The sequence below is a fragment of the Labeo rohita genome, chromosome 14, assembly GCF_022985175.1.
Source record: "Labeo rohita strain BAU-BD-2019 chromosome 14, IGBB_LRoh.1.0, whole genome shotgun sequence".
Taxonomy (NCBI): Eukaryota; Metazoa; Chordata; class Actinopteri; order Cypriniformes; family Cyprinidae; genus Labeo; species Labeo rohita.
Window position 1 is genome coordinate 13,183,377 of NC_066882.1, and position 26,829 is coordinate 13,210,205.

Sequence of the window (26,829 nt, forward strand, 5' to 3'; positions counted from 1 at the left end):
TACTTAATACTGTTTGTGGTTTCATGGATGATCTATGACTGTATTTTTGGTTTTGTGATGATCATTCATGAGTCCCTTGTTTGTTCTGAACAGTTAAACTGAGCACTGTTCTTCAGAAAAATCCTCCAGCTCCTGCGGATTTGTCGGTTTTCCAGCATCTTTTGCATATTTGAACCTTTTCCAGCAGTGACTATGATTTTGAGATCCATCTTTTCACACTGAGGACAACTGAGGGACTCAAACACTTTTTGAAAGCTTGAAAACTTTTTGAATTTAAAGGTAAAATGTGCTTAATTTGTGTTCTAGGAAACATGCAAGTACAGTATCTTCTGTTGCTTCCGAAGGGCAGTACTAAATGGGGAAAAAAAGATATTTCAACAAAATAAGAAAAAATTGGACATCCTGTTCAAAAGTTTTCACCCCCGGCTCTTAATGCATCGTGTTTCCTTCTGGAGCTTCAGTGAATGTTTGTACCTTTTTTTAATAGTTGTGTTTGAGTCCCTTGAATCTCAAAATCATACAGTCACTGCTGGAAAGGGTTCAAACTTTATAATCATTATGAACTAGAAGTAAATACCGACTTCAATATTGTGACTTATTTTAAACTGAAACTGAATATTGAATAGAGGTCAGGGTTTTATTTACCTTATCTTGCCCGCAGCAAACTAACATTTAGAGGGGATTGGCTAAGAATATTATGCTCAAACTGTAAATCTGACATAATTTGAGAAGAAATGCCATTTTAGAGAAGAGGCAAATTTTGGTGGTGCGCTAACAAAGTGAATACTGGACATTTCGATTTCATGTTGACTGTTATGTTGTTCCATAACGTTCTATTGTTCTATGTGTCACGTGTACTCAAAATTCTTAAGCAGCACAGCTGTTTTCAGCATTGACTCTAAGTTTTCTTGACTGCCAGATCAGCATATTAGAATGATTTCTGAAGACTGTATGCATCAGGTGTGCATGCTTATGTGTATATGTGCGTATGTGTGTGTGCTTACGTGTGCGCTGTCGCTTGCTTACTCTATTCCTGCTGGTGTTTGATGGAGTTTTTCTGTGCTTGCAGATAGTGCCTCAGGAGATGGCGGAAAATTGCTTTTGGCTCAAAGTCAAAGAGGAGCGGTTTGAGAACCCGGACATGTTCAGCCAGCTTTCACTGTCCTTCTCTTCTAAATCCAGAGGTAAGAACGACCTGCTTTGCCTCTCGCCCTAATCACATAGGCACACGTCATTTCAGCTACGCTGATACCTGCTTCCATCCGTCCAAACTTTTGGGAAACCAATCGTCTCTGTGAAATCTTAATTATCTTTATAAAGCTGTCTCAGTTTCCACCTTTTTTAATGTAGTCTCCACAATCAGATTAAGTAAGCGTTTAGCTCTGTGCCAATTAGCAGAGCTGCAGAGTTGGAAGTGTACTTTACATGTCAGCACAGAGTCAGTTTACAAAGCATCCCTCTTCCTTCACGGGAACCGTTCTGTAAGCGGCTGTGGGTTTCGATAGGAGCAGAGGACAGACATGCTTGGTTAGCTTGGCTGCCTTTCCGCTTCACTGGATGCCCCTCGAGAGACAGTGAGGAAGAAAGAACGGGAGAGAAAGTTACAGTACAGAGAGTTGCACTCTTGTTTTGGCCAGTTTGTTTCTCCGTTTGCTTCCCTTGTTTATTCACACTGCCGGAGAAGGATAAAGTGGATGTTTCCTTCGGCAAGGCAGTAAGTTGAACCTTTGACAGTGAGTGGCCTCGGTAGATTTTAATGCCTGTTTTATAAAGGGGCATTGCAGAGGGCCTGTCAGACATTGAGCACAATTGAAGAGTCTGCTCATGTGTGCAGCGGCGGTCAGATGATCAGTCATTGAAGTGAACTGATCTGAAAGCAGATTGACCGTGGTCTGTGGAGTTTGCTAGCGTTAGCCCACTGGCAGAGCTCCAGATAGCTCCTTTTATTCTCCAGTATTGACATTATATTGGCCTGTTTAACTCCATCCAGCAACACTTTAAGGATAATGTGGTGGTTTAAGATGTGCAGAAGTGCCTATATGACTCTTGAATATAACTGTTGCTGATTACTACTGGGGTTTGTACTTCCTCTTCTGAGACGCTGACAAAAACACAGCCAGCTCCTGTGAAGCCGAGCACCTTTTTTAGATATAATTGTGTTTAGGTTTCAGTTGTCTACACTTTGTATTGTTTCTTTAGTTTTTCTCTGCAAAGGTGTGGGTTTTATAAGTAAGAGTTGAGGAGTTCCTCTGGGACCCATCTTTGGCTCAGTTCCTATCAATTACGCCTGAAGCGTACCCACTGACTCGACTCTCCCCAGGTCTGTTTCTGAACCCTAACTGAACGTCTTCATGAATGAAATATGCTTTTCTGTGTTTGATAGTTGCAGCAGTTCTTTTAAGATGAAGCTGGAATTCTGCAGCTCGAGCTTTGAAGTGAGTAAGATGTGATTTGGACCCATTCTGGGAACTTTCACACAACGAGCAGAACCTTGCTTCCTCGTACCACTTTTAATTCAAAGATTATTAACCAATGGTAAACCTCACAGCTGAAGGGAAGAGAGAGCGGTGTTATACCACTGGTAATCTCAATGACTTTGAACTGTCTGCCATCTGATGAGTGAGTCTTAGTGTACTGCCAAGGCTGCATCTCTAAAATATACTTTCACGGCACCAGTTGGAGGAGGAGGAGGAGGAGGTGGTAGGTGGTGTCTTCACCCTGTCTCCAGCGTTTTTTTTTTTGAGACTAGGTGCAGCTGGCAGTCTCCAGGGATGAATTACTTTATAAGGCCTCGCAGATGCTCGGTTTTGCCACACGCTATAAATCCTCATAGTGGAGCTGGCAGAGCAGTCATTGGTCAAGCTTTGCTTCATTTGTCTGCGCAACTGCCGCTTTATGTAGTGGTGAGTGTGGTCCGCCTGGAAGTGCCAGGAAAAAACGCTCTCGACGACTCGCTTATAGCTAAAGTGTTTATCTGGAGACCGCCAAGTAATGAACAATGAGTCGAGGAGGTGTAAATGTGTTCTTGCCCTCTGTAAAGTATACAAAACGAGCGTCTGTTATCTAGTTTTCCCCCAGAGTGCGAGTCTTACTGCTGTTTGAGATTTGGTATTGATAGCTGCTCCATTTCACATTCCTCTATTTCGTCTGTGCCGCAGCTCAAAGGGCCTGGTGTTAAATAGCTTTTAACAAAAGAAGGATATAGTGATCATCAGGGATTTTGGATCTGTGTCTTTCAAGAGATCCAAGACTAGAGCTGCACAATTTTGGATGAATTGAGAATCACAATTTTTTTTGGTTCAAACGGAGATCACGATTCTGCCATGATTCTGAACTAATTTACTAGAGGCTGTGACAAAATGTTCATTGCTGCAGTCTGTCAGCAGTCTGCTCATAAATACTTCACTTGTTTCATTACTGAATGAATCAGAGATTTTGAACAAATTTCTGGGATAATAATTCAACGACTCACTCGTAAATGCTTCACTTGTTTCATTACTGAATAAATCAGCATTTTTGAACGAATCTCTTGAATTAATTATTCAGTAAGTCACTCATAAATACTTCACTTGTTTCATTTCGGAATAAATCTGCATTTTTGAACAAATCTCTTGAATGAGCGATTCAATGACTCACTCATAAATACTTGTTTCATTACTGAATAAATCTGCATTTTTTAACAGATTTCTGGGATAATGATTCAATGAGTCACTCGTAAATGCTTCACTTGTTTCATTACTGAGTGAATCAGCATTTTTAAACAAATCTCTTAAATGAGCAATTCAGCGACTCACTCATAAATACTTCACTTGTTTCATTACTGAATGAATCAGCATTTTTTTAACAAATCTCTTAAATGAATGATTCAATGACTCACTTGTAAATGCTTCACTTGTTTCATTACTAAATAAATCAGCATTTTTGAACAAATCTCTTGAATGAATGATTCAGTAACTCACTCATAAATACTTCACTTGTTTCATTTCGGAATAAAGCAGCATTTTTGAACAAATCTCTTGAATGAACGATTCAATGACTCACTCATAAATACTTGTTTCATTTTGGAATGAATTAGCATTTTTAAACGAATCTCTTGAATGTACGATTCAGTGACTCACTCATAAATACTTCACTTGTTTCATTACTGAATGAATCAGCATTTTTGAACAAATCTGTTAAATGAATTATTCAGTGACTCACTCATAAATACTTCATTTTTTCATTACTGAATAAGTCAGCTTTTTGAATGAATCTCTTGAATGAACCATTCAATGACAGTTTTTATAGTCACTTGTCCACCTAGTGGTGAAACATGTAATCAACATTGTAATCGACAGACATTATTTGAAGCGCCAGTTTGAAGCAAAATTACTTTCAACAGATGGTTTTCTGTAGTTTGATCACTACTGTAAATATCATGTTTATATCATAACTATAAATGCTTGAAAGGACTGCTTGTGAAGCTGTGTAATACCTAAACATAACAACTGTTCTCATAGTTTTTGAATGTTCCAGTATGACTTCATCAAAGGTTTAATAAACACAGATGAATCGTTGTCATTTAGAAATAACACAACAGATCACAATAACAACGATTAATCGTGCAGCTCTAATCCAGACTCCTACTGTATTGAAAATTAGACTTTTTTGAGCTTCTAAAGAGTAGGGCCAAGCTACAGACAGAATGCAAGTTAGAGCAAGTGTTTGTTTCTTGATAATATTATGAAATTGATATTATCACTCACCATTTATTTATCTGTGCAGCAAACATATAGTGACATAATTGTATTAATGCACTCTAGTTACAATGAATCATGCTGCTGCGAGACCCTTATCAGTCCATTAATTTGACTCTTTGCAAATCTGTAGAGCTACCAAAGCAGTAGTTGAAAAAAAATGTACACAATAATAGTAACATTTACATAAGTCTATGTTTGCGAACACATTATTTTGAAATCTGCTTCAGATGTTGCATTCTAATTCAAATATTTAGTGTTTGGAAGTTTTGGAAGTTATGCAAGTTTTATCTAAAACTTCCCCCATCAGTGTAGAAACACTTGGAACGGCACTGTCAGACTCCTTTAATTATTGATAACATTGTGAATCCAGTAAAGCTCAGTCAAAGGCAGACCACTTTTTGAGCTTGTCTTCAGGAAATCAAACATCGAAATGCTCACAGGCTTTCAAGTCAAATGAAATAATAGTGTTTGTTGATCAGCCAGCTTTCTTTGAGCATGGACTAAAATTGTGGTTTGTGAACTTGAAGACCACTTTCAGAACACTACCAGATAATTTGGAGAGAGAGAGAATATTACCTATTCGCATTTCATACTGTCAAAGTAAAAATATGTCTTGTGGTAAAAAAAGTTTCATAGATCCAAAACTTGGGAAATAACAATTTGAACAGCATATTTTGAATAAAAATGCATATTTCTAAAGTCATAGTTCAGAACAGTTTGGCATGCCACTGTTTGACCTCAGTTTGAGAGCGACTGGTATACAGAACATACTCACTACTTATTAACTTGTTTAATCAATGGTTCGTCCTCTGCAAATATGCTCAGGGCTTGACCTTTTGAGAAAAACCCCTTGTGTTCTGCGCCCTTTCGTCCCAAACCGTAGTCTTGGAGATTAGAATGATTGTCGGCAGTCACCTTCTGTCAATACATTCCTTAGAAGCACTGTGAGCTTTTTCAGAAATGCATACCTCATTTAAATCCTCTTCTTTGTCAGATTCCGATTTTATTGTAATGTTGTTTTCCTTGTAGCCACAGTTGCTTGGCCTTTCCACCCCCTCTCTCTCACACTCTTATTCCCTATTTCCCCCAGACTCCCTTCGCTTGGTGGTATCAATCAATGGTTCTGCTTGTGTTTCTGCTTGGGGGATCAAATCAGATACACTGGTGGATTGAGTGTGTGGCATGGCCTACTGCATTTGAAAAGCAATTCAACGCCTCCGCTTTTATGTGCTGCTGAAATAAGATGGATGCTGGCAAAACTTGCTCCTCCTCTCGCCCTAATAGGTTTTCTTCACCGCTGACATCCGCTCTCAAGAAAATAGAAGCTTGACTCTTCGGCACGGTGATGACATGCATTGCTTGTTGCTTTTGAAATATAAACCACATCAGCCCCACCGTCTTCTTTAAATGGTGCATCATATGAATTCTTACCGAAATTTGAACTCACAGCAGCACCTGAACACTTCACTGATATTCTCTGTGATCGCACGCACTCCTCCCTTTTCCTGCTTGGTGAGGAAAGCTGTGTTTTTTGCATCGGTTTGAAGTGCAAATTGATGTTGAATGAAGTCGTATGGCAGTTTTTATTTTTTTCTCTTGCATACATAGACTAACAGTAACCCGAAATGAAGGAGTTTTTTGGGAAGCCACGGCTCAGCCAAGCTCGTGTTGGTACTTTGAGTGGCTCAGGCAATAGATGAGTTTGATCTGGGTAAATTAAGTGCGATGGGGTGGTGAAGATGGCTCCTGGCTGCTCCACAGATGGAGCTCTGAAGCGAGATCTAATGAAGATGTATTTTAATAATTGGTGTCAATGCTGAAGTAATTCATGGAGAAGGAGGAGCCCAGGGCAGCACTTGACCTCTAAAAGGAGGACTACCATCATTTTTGTCTCTTAATGACCGGCGAGCCTATGATGAGAGAGAAAGAGAGAGGAAAAGCAATGAAAAGCAAGTGAGGGTCAATTTGTACAGTTCCATATATCTCTCACAGAATCAGTCATGAAGATTAAAGCAATACCCCGTGTGATATTACAGCAAATGCAAGAATGAGAACTGGCAAGCGACTAAACATTTTGTTCGCATTTATGCGTTATATGCCAAATAATCAAATAATTATGATCAAATTAACTGTGGTTAATTGCATAATATTTGATGCCCCAAAGTAAAATAATTTAGGACGGCATGATATTGCGTTGATGTTATAAGAAGGTTATTTAGATTGATTTTATTAATTTTGCTATCAAGTTTGTCTTAAAGTCACATGGATTCTTTTTTAAGTATTAAGGTGCGTTTCCATTACAAATTTGCGCAAAACTTTTGAGATGCTTAACTGATGTTATGTGACTAAAACGTAATTTTTTCCTCTCGTGATAAGTCATGGCAATGGATGTTGGTAGATTTACGTATGACGAAGCCACCGCACTAGCCATTAATTTTAATCATATGAGCTTTTTTTTTGTTTTGAGGTTATAGTACATGATCATGTGACTTGTACACAAGGTGACCTGTAAATGCGAAAAGGCTGTTTCCATTGCAGTTTTGCGAATATTCTTTTTTTGAATTGCCTGAAAAACACCTCATGCGAGCACAAAAACTTTTTTGCGATATGTGGGAGTTTTTGCAAAATTGACGTGTTTCCTTCAGGCATATTTCAATGCGCAATTTGAAGGGTAATGGAAACACAGTTTTAGAGACTTGAGGATTGTTCACACAGGAAGCATTTTTGCATGTTGTCTGTGCTATTTTTAGTTATTTTTTGGTCCATTCAAGGTCTTAGGCCATTTCAATGGGTCATTCTGTTTTTCAGCATCTTGCCATGCTCAAATAAATGGTTTTAGGTCAAGGTTTTTAAGTGCGCCTTTGTCAAGCACAAAAGTGGTACTTTAGTAGTACTTTATTTTATTATAAATTAAAGGGTTCCTCTATCCCAAAATGAAAAGTTTGTCATTAGACAGAACAACAATTCACAAATAATTTACTTACCCCCTTGTCATCCAAGATGTTCATGTCTTTCTGTCTTCAGTCGTGAAGAAATCAAAGAAATCAAGGAAAACATTTCAGCATTTTCTTCATATAATGGACTTCATTGGTGCCCCGATTTTTAACTTCCAAAATGTAGTTTAAATGCAGCTTCAAAGGGCTCTAAATGATCCCAGCTGAGGAAGAAGGGTCTTATCTAGCGAAATGATCAGTATTTTTTTTCAGAAAATAAAAATTTGTATACTTTTTAAGCACAAAAGCTTGTGTGGCACAGGCTCTGGGATGCGCGTTCATGTACTATTGAATCACGTCGAAAAGGTCATGCGGAACGTAGGCAGAACCACAGACCCAGTGTTTACAAAGCGAACGCACAAAGACTAAGAAAGTGCAAGTAAGTCAAATGCTGTTTACAAACAAAAAGGTACAATAATGTCGGACGATTCTGAAGTTGTAGGAGAAAATAAGATGGAGTTTTTTGACATACTCTGTCTTTTTGAGCCGGAGTACACAGACGATGAACTTGTGGTGATTACAAGATGTGATTCGTAGTAGTGATGGGAAGTTCGAATCATTTTACCGACTCGGACCTTTGAGTCTCGTTCAGCAAAATGAACGAATCTTTTTTCCGAATCATATCGTTCATTTTAGCAAAATCAGCATCACGTGACAGCCCCATAAGATGAAAACCCAAAGACTCGAAACAGGTGAACTAATTCCAGTACAGAACCTAATAGGATGTTGCACATGCGCGACTGAACAAATCACTCCCCAAGATGACTCGTTCTTCTTCAAAATGAACGAATCGTTTAAGAACGACCCTTGGACGCGCATCCCAGAGCCTGTGCTACACAAGCTTTTGTGCTTAAAAAGTACACAATTTTTTATTTGTAAAATTTAAACTATGTTTTGGAAGTTCAAAATCGGGGCACCAATGAAGTCCATCATATGCAGAAAAATCCTGAAATGCTTTCCTCAAAAACTATAATTTCTTAACAACTGAAGACAAGAAGACATGAACATTTTGGATGACAAGGGGGTGAGTAAATTACTTGTAAATTGTTGTTCTGGAAGTGGAGTTCTCCTTTAATCTTGTACCCCCATGTCGTTCCAAACCTATAAAAGCTTGTTCGTCTTCGGAACACAAATTAAGATATTTTTTTATGCATTCTGACAGATCTCTTTCTTTGTCTCCTCCGCACCACTGAGAGTATCCACTGAACCCAAACAGCCATGCGGATACATTTTCTACATTTATTTACATTTTGATTTGAACAAAAACAATGTATTATGTGGTGCGGCTGACACAGAACAGCATACGCTGATTGTGTTCAGTAGATACTCTCGAAAATGGTTCTAGGGTGATGCAGAGGAGACAAATGTTGTTGTTTTTGTTTTCTTTACGGTTGAACCCCTGATGTCACAGGGATTATTTTAGCGATCTCCTTGTTACATTTCTTGAGGTTGATCGTGTTAATTACATTGCTGTGTATGGGAGAGTCAGAGAGCTGTCAGAATGCATTAAATATATCTTAATTTGTGTTCTAAAGACAAACAAAGCTTTTACGGTGTTTGGAACGCCATGGAGGTAAGTGATTAATGAAAAAATTATTTTGGGATGGAGTAACCCTTTAATTAAAATATTTTAAAATGACATTTGATAGTAATATAATTTTTTTATGTAAATGCATGCCGTTCTGTGAATGTCATATAATATCGAACAAATGTGCCGCAGTGTCTTCATGTATATACGGGCTGTAATTTTTGTACATATTCATATTCGGTCCTTGTGCCAGTATTCATTTTTCTATCTTTTTAGATCATCTGCCAGCTGTGTAAGGCATCAATGACAGATTTCACTTTTAAAAACATGGCTGTGACTCAGGACCTCAGCTTCCCCGCAAGGGGCCTGGCATGATCCCTATTCATCAGCCAAAATTTCATCAAATTCTCTCTGAACTCTCTGAACAACTGTTTCCACTCCTCCCTCCTCCTTAGTACCCCAGCATTCCTTGTGTGCCCCTGCCAAGGCTTAGTCCTTGGGTTACGGAGGGTCCTGAAATGACCCAGACGTTTCCCCTTATAATGATGGAATCGGGCTTAACCTGTTTGTGATCAAAGGTTTCAGGTACGCGGCCCACAATATATTCTGTTTCTATACGAGAGCTCTTGCACCAGTTTTTGAGAAACCAGAAATGCTCGCTCAAATCCCTACACAGACTGCTAGATATAAGACAGAAGCAAGGCTTTCGAGCTTGAATTGCCTTGTTGTCAGTTTCAAGCCTGTAATCTGTAATGACAGCAGTGTTATGTCTTTGAAAAATGACATATAGGCATTACAGACGCAAATGTATTTTATGTAACATAACACATCGCAGTATCAAAGGAAACTGGAATCCTTGAGGTTTCCATACCAGGCTTTATAACACAGGACCACCGCCTGATTAGAATTATGTTTATTTCCATACAAGCCAATCCCGTTACGCCCTGCGGCAGATGAATGCAGGACGCAGTGGAATTGTTCTCCAGCCTGGCTCATATTAACAGCTTGGTCTTAATGCCACAGTAAAATAATAAAGGAGGCTTTTGATAAGCAGCATGCTAAAGCGCTTTGAACAGGGGGTTAGATCATTCCACTTGTCTCCCCTAAGGACAGAGCTGTTTATTGCTGATGCTGTTTATTGCGAATGGAAGCATCTGCCAGTGCAGCTCTGTCCACATGACTCTGGCCCTCTCCCTCTTCTCTCTCTCTCCGTCTCTCTTTCTCTTTCATCACTCCAGAAAATCACTCATCCTCGGACGTCAACATGTCCATCTGGACCCAAGGCTACCCAGTCTTGCACTAAAAACTCAAGTGCACACAACATGCACACACCATTTCTCTCAACACACACTCGTTTGATGGCATGCTCTTTCTATCATCAGATCAGTGCTGGTTGGCACCTGCACTTTTATAAAATCACAGCTTTTTTCTCAGCAAGTGTTGATAGCAACGTTGGCTTCAGAGACCGTATTGGAGAAGAAGACATGCTACTTCATGAAATCGTAAATTCATGATGCAATCATTTTCGGATTGCATTGTTTGTTATTGAAACTTCAGTGTACATAGAAAATAGCTGCCTGGGACGCCACCGAGATGGGCCAACAAGGAAAAAGTGACATTGATTGGCCTCTTTTTGACGTTGAAGCTAGAATTTTGCTCTTTTAATTCTGCTCAGCTGACAGCGGAGGACTTTATCGAATTCTGCAGCGTTAATACCAAAAATAGAGAGTTGCTTTCTGGTGGCATGCTTCTGAAAAGAAAGCGATTTCTCTAATTGCTCTCATACGCAGAGCCAATTTGTCTCAATAAAGCCAATGTGGCCCGTGCTAATTTTTCTTTGTTTGCCCACTGTGCTCCGCCTCAGCCTAGGCCCACAGTCTCGCTCATTTTTGCCGTACTCTAATAAATCACATATGCAGGAAAATTAGATAGTTAAATATTAATGGGCTGTAATGAGTTTATTGTGCATTAGAGAGGCCACAGGGGGTGACCTGGATACAGGAGTCTGTGCATTTTGAGAAGGATACCCCACCGTTCTTGGCTCATATCGCTACACTCGGATGTCCCACTGACTTTAATCATCTTACCTCAGAGGGGAGCAATTTGGGCAACCACTGCACTTAACAGCCCATTTGAAAATACCACCATGCCGCGCAACCTGTCTCCAAGAAACTCTAAAAGTTTCAATGAAATCCTTGCCTCATAACTCCTCATTTGGGGGATGTTTAAGTGCAAGTTTTTGCTTGTCGTTTATATATCGTAGACTTTTGTGTAGGAGGTGGAAGTTACTGGTTTCTTTTTGTCCACATGATTTCCCCCGAGAAAGTTTAAGGGAAGTTAAGAGATGAAATCGCTGTACGCTACTGCAACAGGATGTCCAAATCCAGTCTAAAGAGGTCTATGAAAACACTATAATTATGTGTTATGCTCAGAATAGCTTTTAAATGCATCATGCAACTGCTCTCCACCAAAGCTGTTAAGCCTAAGATTAATGAAAGTTTTCTGCCGCAAGATCTTTCGTATTATCTTAGCAAGTACTTGCTATAAGACAAGTATCCTGGTTTCATTTCTTAGGGAAGGGAAAACGTCAGTGAAGATGTTCTGATTTGTATAAAACAAAAACATTCATATTCACGAACTTAATCTCTGTTACTATTATAGTTTCGCATTTGCTGATGATCTCATGTTCGGTACAGTAGCGCGGGATGATTGGACAAGCTAAGACTGAGATGAATAGGCCCTGCTTTACCTGATCACTTAAAGTATTCCTGTCAGTATGGGGTACATGAATAATCAACATCTCTTCAAAATAGTGACGTGTGCCCTCCACATGAAGCCTGGAGGGAATGAAAACAAGACTGAAATAAGAAAACGAAAACAACGGCACATTACAGAAGCATATCGTCTCCCAGGCAGACGAGTAGAGAGGAGGGAGGAACTTTATTTTCTTTCTGCCGTGGGGTTTGACAGTGAGAGACGATGTATTTAGGCTGGAGTCACATCCTCTCAGGCCCTGCGGGGGTCCGCATCAAACTACTTCCACAACGAGGCATCCTAGACATGGGCATGGGGACTCTGAGAACCCTAGAGAGATGCGCCCCGCTCACGGTGTGGTGATGGGCGTGTTTCTTTTGGAAATATTCATGCCTGCATATGTTAACGGAACTAGTTCCTCTGTGTTTCTCATGCTATGTCGCATTTGAGTACAATAATATTTTCAAATCTTTCTAAATCAGTTTGTTCTGTGGATCACAAGGTTGCGTGTAGTTTCATACTTGAATCAATATTGTAAGCAGCATATGTTGTATATGCTGTGTGCTCCTTTAACATTGTTTAGTGTTAAACTAAACTAAAAGATCTAAGTAATGTACGGTCAAAACAAATGTTAGTATTTCAGAAAAAAGACTTTCTCTGTTGAAGCATCATTCAAATGTATGTACATTTTATTTACTTTCCGCATCTGTATTGTTTCTTTCTTTTTTTGGTCATGTTATCAGTGGTAATTGCCATCATAGTCTCTTATCCAAATGTTACATTTCCCAGACTGCGACTTTATTGGCTGTTCAAGCAGTTTGACTTCTAATTTCCATACAAATCAAAAATGCTGCCGAGGCCACATCTCGGTCTGATCCTCTCCCCCTGCTCTCTAGGCCTGTGTGGTGACGTCTTATCATGTTTAATTTGTCCCCGAGACTCTGAGGTGGAATTGGTTCAGGGCGACGAGAGAGTGCAGAGAGAGGTCTGAAGAGTAGAGGGGACGACACGCTCGCCGTCCCCCCCCATCGCCTCCCCTCGCCTGCCTGTCGAGTAAACAATCCCGGTGCTGCGTGCTCAAGATGGAGCCTCGCTGAATATCAACAACACACTCTGTGGCGTGAAAAGCCTCTTCTCTGTGGAAAGCTGAGCCGAAAGCCCAGACAACCGCACAACAGCCCTCGCCCTGATTGGAGACCAGCGTTACAAGACAGTTTGGGGAAAAGAGAGTGAGTTTTGGAGGGGATAGAAAAAAGCAAGGGAGGGGAGGGCTAGCGTGGATGGCGGTGGATAGAGGTCAAGGAGAGAAACACTGAAAGCAACTTGAAGGGGACACTGGATGCAAAATTCACTATTACATGGTGTGTTATACTCCATAAAAAGCCGTTTTGAATTTCTGAGCAATATGATGTCATACCACAGGCCCCACCCACGACCGCTGATAAACTGTCCCGTATTAGCATATTCCTGCCCTTAGCCAGTACACTGTCCACCATTTTCTCCGCACTCCACCAGCTGTAGCAACAACAATGTCTCTTAAGCGATGCAGGTGTTTTGTAGTTAGATGTAAAGGGGAACATAAGAGTCTTCATTTTCTCCCGACATCATTATAGCGACATATTTGTGTTTGCGCTGAGGGGAGCTTAAAAGGTTTCTACATGTTTTTGCAACGTTGAGTGATGTATCACACACATCCTTTCGTAAACAAAGTGTAGGGAGAATGTAAATAAGAGATTCATTGTGCAGTGTAGAGAGCTTCATTGATTATAATGGAGCTTTGTGAGATTGCGATGAACTAAGATGAGTGACAGCTTTTAATGATTTTTAAGGGAGTTTGTAAATGAGATATTGATTTAATACAACAGGTAAATAAACAAGAAGTGACTTAAATTCTCTGACTATAACAGACTATAACACTATTATAGTCTATATATAACACTATAGATTTTGCTCTATTTCGTTATCAAAAATAGTTTGAAACAAGTCACAACTGAGCAGCTGCGCATTTTTATTTAAGCACAGTGGCGTTTTGTTTATGAATGAATGTGCGTTTTTAAACAAATCTAGTGAGTCAACGGTTACATTTTCCATTCATAAAAACAGTCACTTGCTTTATTCCTGAATGAATCGGCCATTCGAATGAATCAGATGAAAGAATGATTCAGTAATTAAATCAGCAACTTGCCGCCACCTACTGCCAATTTTAGTTTCATTTTTAAAGTACATTTTTAGTTATTTAATCATTTAATATTTCTATATTAAAAATGTAAATTTTAAACATTAATATCAACATGAATTTATGAATTTGATTGCACTCATGCCACCTCTAAGCCTCATTAAACATGAAAATACACCTACAAGCCACCTTTGTGTTCTTCTGTGCAGAGTCTGTAGTACTGCACTTTAAGGAGTCAAATATCACTTCGTAATGGGATGGCTAATTTTATTGATTAGAAGGTGCTCTTAAAATTTTGACTGTGCTGCTAAATGTTTTAAGTGAGGAGCACAAGTGCTCCTAAAAAGAAAAGTAAGCGTAGAGCCCTGGATTAGTTTAGTTTTTGTTGGTAACGTGCCATGGAATACACAAAAAAATGGAAGAGAGGGGCGGAGTGAGCAGTAGCTCATTATTATTTAAAGCAACATGCACCGCAACAGCTTTACAAAGTAAAAAGTGTTGTTTTACATAACCATTGAGGAATTTTAACCAAAGTATGTTGCAGACACTTCATTAAGACCCTAAAAAATCATAAAAAATGAGCATCTGATGTCCCCTTTAAAGATGGAAGGATGGAGTATTGAGAGTTAAAGGCGTAGTTCATCTAAAAATTCAAATTGTTGTGCCATTCTAAACTGTCTGGCTTTAGACATCTTTAGACATCTTAAACTAGCCTATTGTGACACTGTTTGATGTCATGATTCACTCATAATTTTCACCCCCAGTGAGTCAGATCAATCTGGTTCATAAACAAATCATTCAAACCATTTTTATATACTGATTCATTGATAAAATCTGACTCAAAAGAATGACTCCTTAATTGGTTATGACACTGATGACATGATTAATTCATGACGTTAATACTTCACTTGTTAACACAGCATTATTGAATGGCTTCAGACAAGTTGAAATATAGCACATAACTATAATTGTAATTATGTAGAAAAAATGAAATTAATGTGGGTGAGTAAGTCGCAACTAAATTTAATTTTTGAGTGAACGGAACAAGCTTGTTTTAAGGTACGCATGTTCTCTGTTGGCTGTTGTTAAACTTGGGATGAATCATATAGGCCTGATTCCTATAGATGTCAATCTGTGTCCCTTTCTATTTCTCTGTTTCATTCAGTCACCATTTCACTCCTTTTCTTTGAAAGCTTTTGAGAGTTTTCTTGACCTCTCGCCAGCAAAGATCAGCTTTTGAGGTCTTTACTTGATGTATGAGAGCCATATGGTCTGGCAGCTCGACCTTCTCTCTGACATTTTGTCTTATTTGTTTCTGCTCTCCTGATCTCTGACCTCATGTGTATACTGACCAACTCTAAGCAATGCTTGTTTGGTAGAAATCAAGAAATTCTGAGTCTCCCTCAAGTCCTCACACTAGTTGATGATAGGCAGCACGCTGTGAATTGGCTACAATCTGGGCTTTTTATTATCTTAAAACATAAAAGAGCGACAAGCTTCTGTCTTGTAGTGTGCGCTTTGCTTTACCAAGATTCCAAGCCAGCAGAGCAGTAGATACCTATTTATGCTTTCTCTCTCTATCTGCCTTTCTTTTCCTCACCTTTTTTTTCTTTCCAATTTTCTAAGGTGTTGGTCAGCCCTTGGCAGTGGACTGGAGTAAAGTGTTTGTGTCTGTGGTGTGCTGCTTAGATGCTGATACAAGCCTCCATCCTGGCACATTTTTTTTTTCTCATCGTCTTGTCACTAAATCCATTCGCAAACAGCCACAGGGTGCAATATAGAAAGCATTTCATCATTTGTGACTTCGAATGGGATTGACTCCAAACTTTGATCCAGCAGCTAATTGTCAGCTTTACAGCAGAGATAATGCAGGGAGAGAGAGACTATAGTTGCTCAAAGAAGTAAACTTTAAAATCAAGTGGCATTTATTGCATTTAATTGCATTTTAAAATGTAATTATTTATTACATTTTATTAAACGTTTGCAGTATGAACTACAACTGTGGTTTCTCTGCCAGAGCACTTGAAGCAGACACACTATTAGTGTTATTCTGTTACCATTTAATATTTTATACTACTATATATATGAGTGTATTAAATAGTATTTATTAATATTTTGAATTAGCGTTTACTTTTTCATTTTTAATTGTAATGTTTAAAAATTTAGCTTTTTTCAATTTTTTGTTAAATTAGTTGGCATGACATTTATATATTTAAGTTTTCATCTAATATTTATGTTTTATTTCGGCTATTTCAATTTGAAATTAATTGTTTTAGTTAACAATAAAAACACTGCTCACTTCATACATCTACTAAAAATCACCTTGCCTGAGAAAAGATTTCAGATGCTGTTTAATTTGATATTTTGCCCCTTATGGAATGACATTGAATAGGAAAAAAAAAAAGGTAATTGCAACTTTTTATCTCACAATTCAGACTTTTTCTCGCAATTCTGACTTTTTTTCTCAGAATTGCATGATTCAAACTCACCTTTGTAAGTTTTAAAGTCAGAATTGCGAGATATGAACTCGGATTTGCGAAAAAATTTTGAAAAGTCAGAATTGTGAGATATAAACTTTCTGAAAAAATTCTGAAAACATATCAATCTTTTTTCCCTTCAGAATTGGACTTTATAGCACAAAATTGCGAGTTTGTACCTCACAATTCTGAGAAAATGTCAGAATTGCAAGAAAAGTCAGAAGAAAAGTTTATATCCTGCTATTCAGACTTTATAACTCACAATTGTGAATTTATATCATGCAATTCTAAGAAAAAAAGTCAGAAATGTGAGTTATCTTGCAATTCTTGCAATTCTGACTTAACAACTTGCAATTACGAGTTTGTATTATGCAATTCTGAAAAAAAAGATGTAAACTTGCAACAGTGAGAAAAAAGTCATAATTGCAAAATATAAACCCATATTTGCGAGGAAAAGGTCAGAATTTTGACTTTAGAATTTACAACTAAGAGTTTATATCATGCAATTCTGAGGGGAACAAAGTCAGAAATGTGAGTTATCTCGCAATTCTGACTTCATTTCTCAGAACTGCGAGTTTATATCTTGCAATTCTGAAAAAAAAAGTCAGAATTGTAAGTTTGTATTACACAGTTTTTAGAAAAAGAAGATGTAAACTCGCAATTGCGTGAAAATTAGTCTGAATTGTGAGATATAAACTCACATTTGCTAGAAAAGTCAGAATTCTGACCTGCAAGTTTATATCCCGCTATTCAGACTTTATAACTCACAACTGTGAAGTTATATCATGCAATTTTGAGAAAAAGTCTGAAATGTGAGTTATCTCACATTACACTTTACAACTTGCAATTGCGAGTTTAAATCTAACAGTTCTGAGAAAAAAGTCAAAATTGCAAGTCCGTATTACGCAATTCTGAGAAAAAAAGATGTAAACTCGCAATTGCGAGAAAATTAGTCAGAATTGTGAGAATTGAGAATTCTGACTTTATTTCTTGCAGTCACAAGTTTATATCCTGTTGTTCTTACTTTATAACTCACAATTGCGAGTTTATATGATGCAGTTCTAAGAAAAAAAGTCAGAACTGCGAGTTTACATCTCGCAATTCTGACTTTACAACCTGCAATTTCGTGTTTAAATTTTACAATTCTGAGAAAAAAAAGATGTAAACTTGAGGAAAAAAAAATCAAAAGTGTAAGAAAAAGTCAGTTGTTGTTGTTTTGTTTGTTTTTTTCAGTGGCAGAAACTTGCTTCCCATACATTCATGGATTTTTAAGTGTGACTTAAGTGTCCAAAACCATTTTGCACTCAATGTATAAGGGTTCTTTTCTTCGTACGGGTTGTGAAGATGAGGCCAAAAGAGCAGATGTTCTGGACAGATGTGACCATTGCTGTATGTGCTCTTCTGAATTTGCATTAAATGGGCGCGCTGTGCCTCTTCTCTCCTTCCTCCGCCGTCTCGGCCGAGGTGAGGCAACTTATTAACCTTTCTGAAGCCATGGGCATCTGACGGATTGAAAGCACACTTTTGGCTCGGCGTGTTAATACAAATTAACCTCACACGATTGATATGCCTTGATTCAATTTTAATCACATTTCACACCGTCATCGTCAGAGCGCTCGTGTACTTCAGCCAACACCGCCTTGTATTACATTTTCTCATCAGTTCTCTGATATTTGATTAGAGACATTGGCATGACACGGTGGAGTCACAGCACCTTCCAGTTAAACTCCCCATCCCCCGTTTTATCGTATGTGTAGTTCACTCACTGTTGGTGAGTATATGTTGTGTGACATTATACGGACGAGGCCTTGAGGCGCACCAGCCCTCCTCCCCCTATAATAACAATCGAGTTGAATTGATTCGCCTGCATGCGCCTCAATGCCGTTTTTCCGCTGGCGTGCGGCATCGGCATCTCGTAACGTGTGTTTGCCATGTTGATGGCGGTGCTAATGGTCTATGTCATGTCAGAGAGAATGTTTGACGCCTTTCCCCCTCTTCCCGTGCTGAGGCTACTGAAGCATGTTTAACTCTCCCATAATGCCAGAGTCCATTAGTGGACCGATACATAACTATCACGCAGGTGCTCGGCAGTGATGGAGGGTCTCTCGGCCCACATGGCTATTTAAACCCATTCACTCTGTCTGAAATCCAGTCAAAACGCATCTCTCTCCCTTTCGCTGTCTCTATCTCTACGTTCTCGATCTTGTCTAAACCGACTAGCGCCGTAATTGACCGGAGGGGGAGAGAGTTCGGGCTCCCCTGCGGCACAATTAAAGAGCCCGCGGCTGGGGCCGGGCCCAGCTGCTAGTGGAGAGGGTCACCTGCCAGCCCATCACTCTGGTCCAGAAACCAAGCTGACTGCCACGACGCTGCAATATACTCAGCTCTTCCCAATGGCCTTTCCAACGTCTCTGGGCGGCCGTAGATTGGAAACGAAGAGCGAATTTGCTTGTGGTTGTAACCCCAGGTGTGTGCGAGCTGTGTGGCTGGGTTTCCATGGTGAGAGGTCAGCGGATGGCAAGCAGTAATGAGGGCTGGTCTCAAGCAGGGTGAGGCAGGGAGGAAGAGGTTATAAGAGGATGGGGGAGAGAGACCCTGAGCTCTGGAGTTAATTGTGTGAACATTAGCTGCAGACCCGTCTGGCTATTTTGGCACTGGGTAGTGGTAATATGGTGGGTGTTTTGGATGTGGAAGAGCCAAACGGTGGCACTGTAGACGACATGCTGTGATTGTACACATGCTGTTTGTGTATTTAAAGTGTTAAGTGGGTTAGATAGCCTGTATGTGGGTGAGTGTGTGACCGGGGCTGATTTAAAAATATATTAGTACACATTTATTCTGCCACTACTTTAGATAAAAATAAAATATACTTTAGATAAATCTCTTTTTGTGCATATGCTGCTGTTCAAAAGTTTTTTTTTTCTTATAATAATGTTGTGAAATAATATTGCAGTATAAAATAACTGTTTATACTTTAATATATATTAAAATGTAATTTATTCTTGTGATGGTAAAGCTGAATTTTCAGCAGCCATTACTTGCACTTCTTACATTTTGTGGAAACTGTGGTACATTCTTTTATTTTATTTTGTGGTACATTCTTCTATTTATTTTATTTTAAATGTAAATACACAACACAGTATTTTTTGGAAAAAAGAAATAAATAAAATAATTATAAATAATTATTAAAATTTAATGAAACCATTAAAATGCAATTGAGAAAATTAATGGAGAAAAGAAAATGTTGGTAAAAATAAAACTGAATTTGAGAAAGAAAAAAAAAACTTATTTTATAGGGCCTTAGATCCATTTTTAGTTTTTAATTTCATCATTTCGAATAATTAGACATGCTTTTTGATTGATAAAATTTAATTTAATAATTAAAACAGAGTCTGGAAAAATTAAAATGACCAAAAAAAAAAAAAAAAAATAAATAAAAAAACAGAATCCAGAAAAAATTAAAATGATTAAAAAAAAAAAAGAATTTAGTAAAAAATAAAATTACATTTGGGAAACATTAAAACGGAATTTATAGGGCCCTAGAAAACTTTTGAATGGTGGCTTGGGGAAAAATTTTAAGAAATATATTTTATTTTATTTTATTTTATTTTATTTTATTTTATTTTATTTTATTTTTTTATTTTGTTTTATTTTGTTTTATTTTTCATTGCTGTGTTATCTTCTTATGTTGTCATTGTCAGATGTATGAACAAATCAATTCGAGACCCTGAATATAACACTAATTTAGAGATGTTTTCTTTTCTTTTATTATTTTAGAATTTTATGTATTTTATTTATTTATTTATTTTTTATTTATTTTTGACTTGTGAGTTGTTTTACCACCTACTAAAATATGGTACTAAAATATAATAAACCTTATATAAACACTTTTTTTTCTTTCCACCAGTTGCGATTCAATCATGGTGCATCACACCTATATCATGCTGTATGTTGTGTCTGCCGATACTCATTGGTTTGTCTATGTGTTTAAATGATGTTGTTTGTTTAAACTGCATTACATTAAGCTATGTCAATTATTCATCCTTAGATCTACACATTAGTATCCGACGTGCACATGTGTTATGCATATCCATATATGATAATGTGTCAGTGAACTTCTGCGTGTCTGTTTGCATGTGTGTTTGTGTTAATGAATGCTCCTGGTGGTGTGTAATTAACACAACAGCAAATGTCCCCACAGGGTGAGATTAACGCTGAATGCATGAGACACAATGTAACCCAGGAGAGTAGAGGATAGCGCCGCCTCGCTTCCCAGGGCTTCCTGGGTCTTGCCGCTGTCCCCTCAGATTATTCCGCACCCCTGTCGCACTGATAGCTGCCTGTCTGACTCCCCTCTCCACCCCTCTGGTCCAGTTGCCCATCGTATCATGGTTCAACACTCACAAGCACATGCTGCTTTGTGACTGGTAGAATGCCAGCATGGGCTGGTAGCCATCCCTCGTATATATTATGGGACAAAACTAAACCGTAATACCCAGAAATGATCTGGCTCTGGCAGATGGGATTGTTAATCAATAACTCCAAGATTTTGGCAAATTATGATGCATTTCTCTGGTGAGGCTTGTTTTAAATGCATTTAGGGTTGTGAAACATGCTTCTTTCTGTGGCTGATGCTGATACAATTGCTACAGAGTTTTAGTGCGTTCAGAGTTCTTTTATGGATCTTTTTTTTTTTTCAAAATCAAAATGTCATTGTTTGCATTAATGATGCAGTATATTTACTGTAAGTTAATTTAGAGTTATGTCCTCCACACGTTGATCAGATTAAAAAAAAAAAAAAGTGCATATATAGATACTAAGAGGATGCTGTTAGCCATCAAGGTTATCTAGGTGTGGGATATGGAATATAATATTTACGTGGAATATTCCTCATGCCAAAAAAAAAAAAGAGCCACAAAATCACAATGCGCCCCCACGGTTTTATGACAGGTGACTTTTTAGAGAAACTGAGACTAGCTGGAGACCAGCGAAGCTGTGAGTGACGCAATAACTTGTGCTGTTTATCACCATTGTCCATGAAAAAAATGGAAAATATATATATATTTTTTTTATTTAAAGTTAATTTAATTTGATTTCTGTTATATCTGAATCTGCTGTTATTTCTGAATCTATCACTAATTGTAATGATTTATTTTATTTTATTTTATTTTATTTTATTTTATTTTATTTTATTTTATTTTATTTTATTTATTTTATTGCTGTGTTATGTTCTTGTATTGTCATTGTCAGGTGTATGAACACAGTCATTTCGGGACCCTGGATCCATCACTAATTTAGAGATTTATTTTATTTTATTTTATTTTATTTTATTTTATTTTATTTTATTTTATTTTATTTTATTTTATTTTATTTTATTTTATTTTATTTTATTTTATTTTATTTTGTCAGTTGTATAAACAAGTTAATCCGAGACCCTGAATCTATCACTATTTGTTTTATTTTATTTTATTTTATTTTATTTTATTTTATTTTGTCATTGTCAGGGGTATAAACAAGTTAATCTGAGACCCTGAATCTATCACTAATTGTAATTATTTTATTTTATTTTATTTTATTTTATTTTATTTTATTTTATTTTATTGCTGTGTTGTGTTCTTATGTTTTCATTGACAGATGTATGAACAAGTTATTTTAGATCCCTGCATCTATTTATTTTATTTTATTTTTATTTTATTTTATTTTATTTTATTTTATTTTATTTTATTTTATTTTATTTTATTTTATTTTATTATTTTGTTTTATTTTATTTTATAATTTTTTTATTGCTGTGTTATGTTCTTATGTTGTCATTGTCAGGTGTATGAACAAGCTAATTTGGGATACTAAATCTCTCACTAATTTAGAGTTTTGAATTTTGATATCTAGTTGAAGTTGTTGCCATGGGAAAATGCGTAGACAAAGTTTGTGTCAGTGTTATTTGCAGTAAAGACATTTGAACATTAGTGCAAGAGTAAGTGCTAATGGAGGGCCAGGCTACAGACAACTGTTATTAAGAGTTATGCCCTTTTTTTCCAAATGCATTTAATATACATGCTTATTATTAAGCTATCATTATACCTTACCCAAAATCGCTTTTGTGTGCCACACCTCCATTTTGTAAGTGTGAGAGCGCAAGAAGGTGATTGAAAGTTTTTAGTGAGCAGCTGATAGATGTAGCTTGTGTTATTTTTAAATGAATTAATCACTATGACCTCTCACATTGATATATAAGAAATAATAGAAGGGTTAAGCCAACTGTGTGAATGTGTAAGAGACAGAAAGAAAAAGAGAGACAAACCCAGACAAAGTCGCTCACTCTACCTCCAGGCTTGACCACGTGTTGACCCTTTTCTTCTGGGGGGCTGTGCTGTGATTGGCCATTCAGACAGCAGTGTGAGAGCTTTCACGCTCTCCGCTGGTCCACGACACTTGTTTGTCATGAGCGCGAACTGTGTGACGCGCTCCACTAACACACACCATTCCACTCGCACGAACACACACGCATCAGCTGTGCACGCACCTGTCCCCATGGCAACCAGCCTTTACTAGTCTTTGAGCTGAAACTGAATGCCACAAGTGTGTGCGTTCGTTCGCGTGTGTGCCGCTGTCGAGGGGTGTAGGAGGTATCGAGCTAAAATGGAAGCTTGCCTGGTGGTTGCAGCATAGCTTTTGGTTCAGAGAGTGCAAGGTCGGGTTCAGATGTTAAGGTGAATCTTACATATCAGTAGACACACATATGAAACATAAAAACTCTTTGGATGAAGTATGATTTTTTAAATAGCATATCGACTTGCTTTTCCAGAGTTATTGTTTCACAGAATAGTGCTTTACAGAAAGTTGGTATGAGTCAGTTTCGTTGAGTTGTTGTTCGATAACCAACTAGTTTGTTTGGTTATCTAGATTATTTTTATAATATATTTTAGATTCTATAAAGTAATGGTCTCTGATGTCGTGTCAGGTGTTTTCCAACTACTTCAGGCATTATAGGAGAAAACTCTGTTATTTTGGAAAATGAAGATTTTAAAAAGTATTGAATAAAAGGGTGAGAAAAAGCAATTGTTTTACTTCAGTGAAAAGTTAGATTTTTGTAATTTTCTGAATAAAAGATCAAATGGATTAAGAATACAGATTTATTTTATTATTTTTTTTTTTTTTCACATTTACCACGGAAGTCAATAATTCTGGCCGCAACTGTATAAATATATACATATGAAGAGTTTATTTGCAAAAACAGATAACTTTTACATTTCAGAAGTCATGTTTTTTATTATGTTGTCATGTTTTTATTGTTTATTATATTATATAATTATAATTATAATTATAATTATGTTGTGTTAGTTAGCTTTGTTTTTTAGTTATTTTTATTTTATATCAAAATAACCCAACTGCTGTTTGAGATTAATTGGAATGTACAATCAAAAAACATTTTTTAAAATCTGTTTTTGCAAATAAACTCTTCATATATACATATATACATATATACACACACACTTTCTGTCTCTGTACTGGTCAAATGTTTGGTTGAAATAATATTTTTTTTTCCTTCTTTCTTTCTTTTTTCACTAAAGCTGCAAACAAAAGCAACTACAGTAAAAACAGTGGTATTTTGAGTTATTACAAATTAAACTTTCTGTGATGTCAGCTGAATTTTTAACAGTTGTTACTTCAGACTTTATTTATCTTATTTTTCAATGTAATTAATTTTTCACGTTTTTCCTGCTAAATATTTTTGTGTAGTGTGTAAAATAAAAAGCATGATTTAAAATATAAATCTTGTTAATTATAGGTGTTGTTACAGTCACTTCTGATGAATTTAAATTATGCATTGATTTAATTTGTTAATGTATCACTGTTTTCACAAAAATATTAAGCAGAGCAACTGTTTCCAGCATTAAGAAATATTTCTAGAGTACCAAATCAGCATATTAGAAGGATTTCTGAATGATCATGTTTGCTCTATTACATATGTATGGGCAGTTTCTGAGGATTGTTGATGAATTATTGTTGATTTTCTGGAAGTTACAGAGTTTAGGGGTCATTCCACTAAATCAGTGCATTTTGCGTCCCTAAGAAATAATCAAACATAGATTTAATATATATAACAAATAAAAGTGCAATTTAAAACATAACAACACTATGATTTCATACATATTACAGTATATATTAATCCATATTCTATGCTGCCAAGAGTTCGTTTTTGGCCTGTCCCTCACTATGATTTTTCTTTTTCAGCATGACGTTTAATTTGCAAAATGATATAAAAATCACATTTGAATATTGTTCTAAATATAGTCTCATTGTTAAGCAGTGTTTTTGGCTTAAGTATGCATTTTTTCAATAAAATATCATTTTATTGGTGTCCCTCGATTTCATGCCAGCCCTGTTGCACTCATCAAAAAACCCTTGTAAAATATACATTCAAGTCATTTCTAGCAGGTTACATCATCTCTCAAACAGGATTCCAACACTTAAAACGCAAGCATGTTTCTCTCACTCTATAATATTCTATTTTTGATGATTTATGTGGCTTGACTGAGGAGAGCCGTCGTGCAATGTCAATACTTTTACCATTTTTAAAATGTATATGTAAACAGTTATTTCTTACATTTAATGTAATCAATGTCCACAAGTAAAATCCTTTCAGAGTGTACAATATGTGCTTTTGCAAACTTGACTTGACTAGCAATTGGCAAATTTGTTTAAAATCATCAAACCTGTTACTTTTTAGAGTAACAGGTTTTGACGTGGGTAACAGGGATGACATTAATTAGTTTTTAAAGGTTGTCTGTGTAAAATTCAAACATTTTTAAGGTCACGCTCGTTATATTATTGAGCCAATTACCTTTATCATTCAGTGACATATGAGTTCTAACGCTTGTGTCAGTAACAGGGTTGACAAAAATACCGAAACACGAGGTGTAAAAATAGTCATAAAATAATAAATTACATAGCCGTATAATTTCTTGTCATTTTAAGGTGTCTTCATTTCATGCATATTTAAAAAATATTGATGAAACTTATTTTATTTTTCACATTTTCCAAGTGAAAAAAGGCCCAGATTTCATGGAATGACCTCTAGGTGCTTCACTGAGTGTCTATAAAATCCCTTAAAATGCAGCTTCTCCAACTTTGTGAACATGACCTGAAGCTAGGCAAATTATACTGGACTTCCATAAAACCGACTAGTCATTCAACCTACTGACTTATCGATTTGAAGAGTTTTGCGCATCCCTAACAGGAACGCAGTTTTGAATCACCAAATCCTCACAGCACCTAACCCACACAGTTAATTTGTGCATCTCTACACCCTGTGGTTCCTGCAGGTGGTTGTTTTGAGTGGCTCCAGTGGGTGGCGCTCTTGAACAGGGGCAGGGTTTTTGATTACGCTTCAGGCTCGAGCTCGGTATGTACATACACTCCTGTGTGGCTGCATTTGCTCTGGCCGTTGGCCAGCTTCCGCTCTCATTGTTCTGTCTGTTATAATTAAGGAAGCCCTATGGTGAGGCACGAGAGTGCGAGAGCAGCGTGGCTGGATGGGCCGTGGCGATAATGGGAATAAAGCTTGATTTCAAGCTTGCGTGGTTTGAACAAATCTGCTCTCTTACAAATTGGGCGAAATTAATTGAGTGCATTATCAGAAATGTGAATAGTTCCTTGCCAGCAATTACACAATTCAGCTGCAACGGTAGGTGACGGCGACAGATTGATAGCGGCAGGTTAAGTGAACGAGAGGTGCTTGGACGTGACCGCATCTTCGCTGTCTGTAAAGGTCCCTGAACATGGAGATGATGATTTCTTTCAGCCTTCTGTGCAGCGCATGGGGAGGGTGTCTCGTCTGCATTAACACTTTCTTTTCGCAGTCACATGTTGTCGATACACTGCTGTCTGCGTCTCCCCGGGCTGCTGTGACTTGTCCCTGCTGTTACATAGGTGAAAGTGCAAATGGCCCAGATTTTAAGCTCTAGTGACACACTTGATAGAATGACTCCTTTTAGGACTGCCTCTGTGGGACTGCTTTTAGTCAACGGGTGTCTTGAACTGAAGGAAGGGTGGAACTGTTTAGTGTGTTTTTTTTTGCGTATTGGTACAAATGTTTAAGGGGGGGTTGGGCATTAATGTGTGCTTGTGTGTTACATGTTCCTAAGAAAGCTCAGGGGTCATG

At 37.4% G+C, this 26,829-nt stretch overlaps 1 protein-coding gene across 8 annotated transcripts in view; it reads left to right on the forward strand.

Moving 5' to 3' along the window:
- Positions 1 to 26,829, forward strand: part of diaph2 (diaphanous-related formin 2) — a 494,681-nt gene that overhangs the window by 197,050 nt on the left and 270,802 nt on the right. For all 8 annotated transcript variants that reach the window (XM_051128238.1, XM_051128239.1, XM_051128240.1 and 5 more), the window contains one exon: positions 1,070 to 1,184. In XM_051128238.1, coding sequence (XP_050984195.1) covers positions 1,070 to 1,184 — 115 coding nt within the window. The remainder of the gene's footprint in view (positions 1 to 1,069; positions 1,185 to 26,829) is intronic.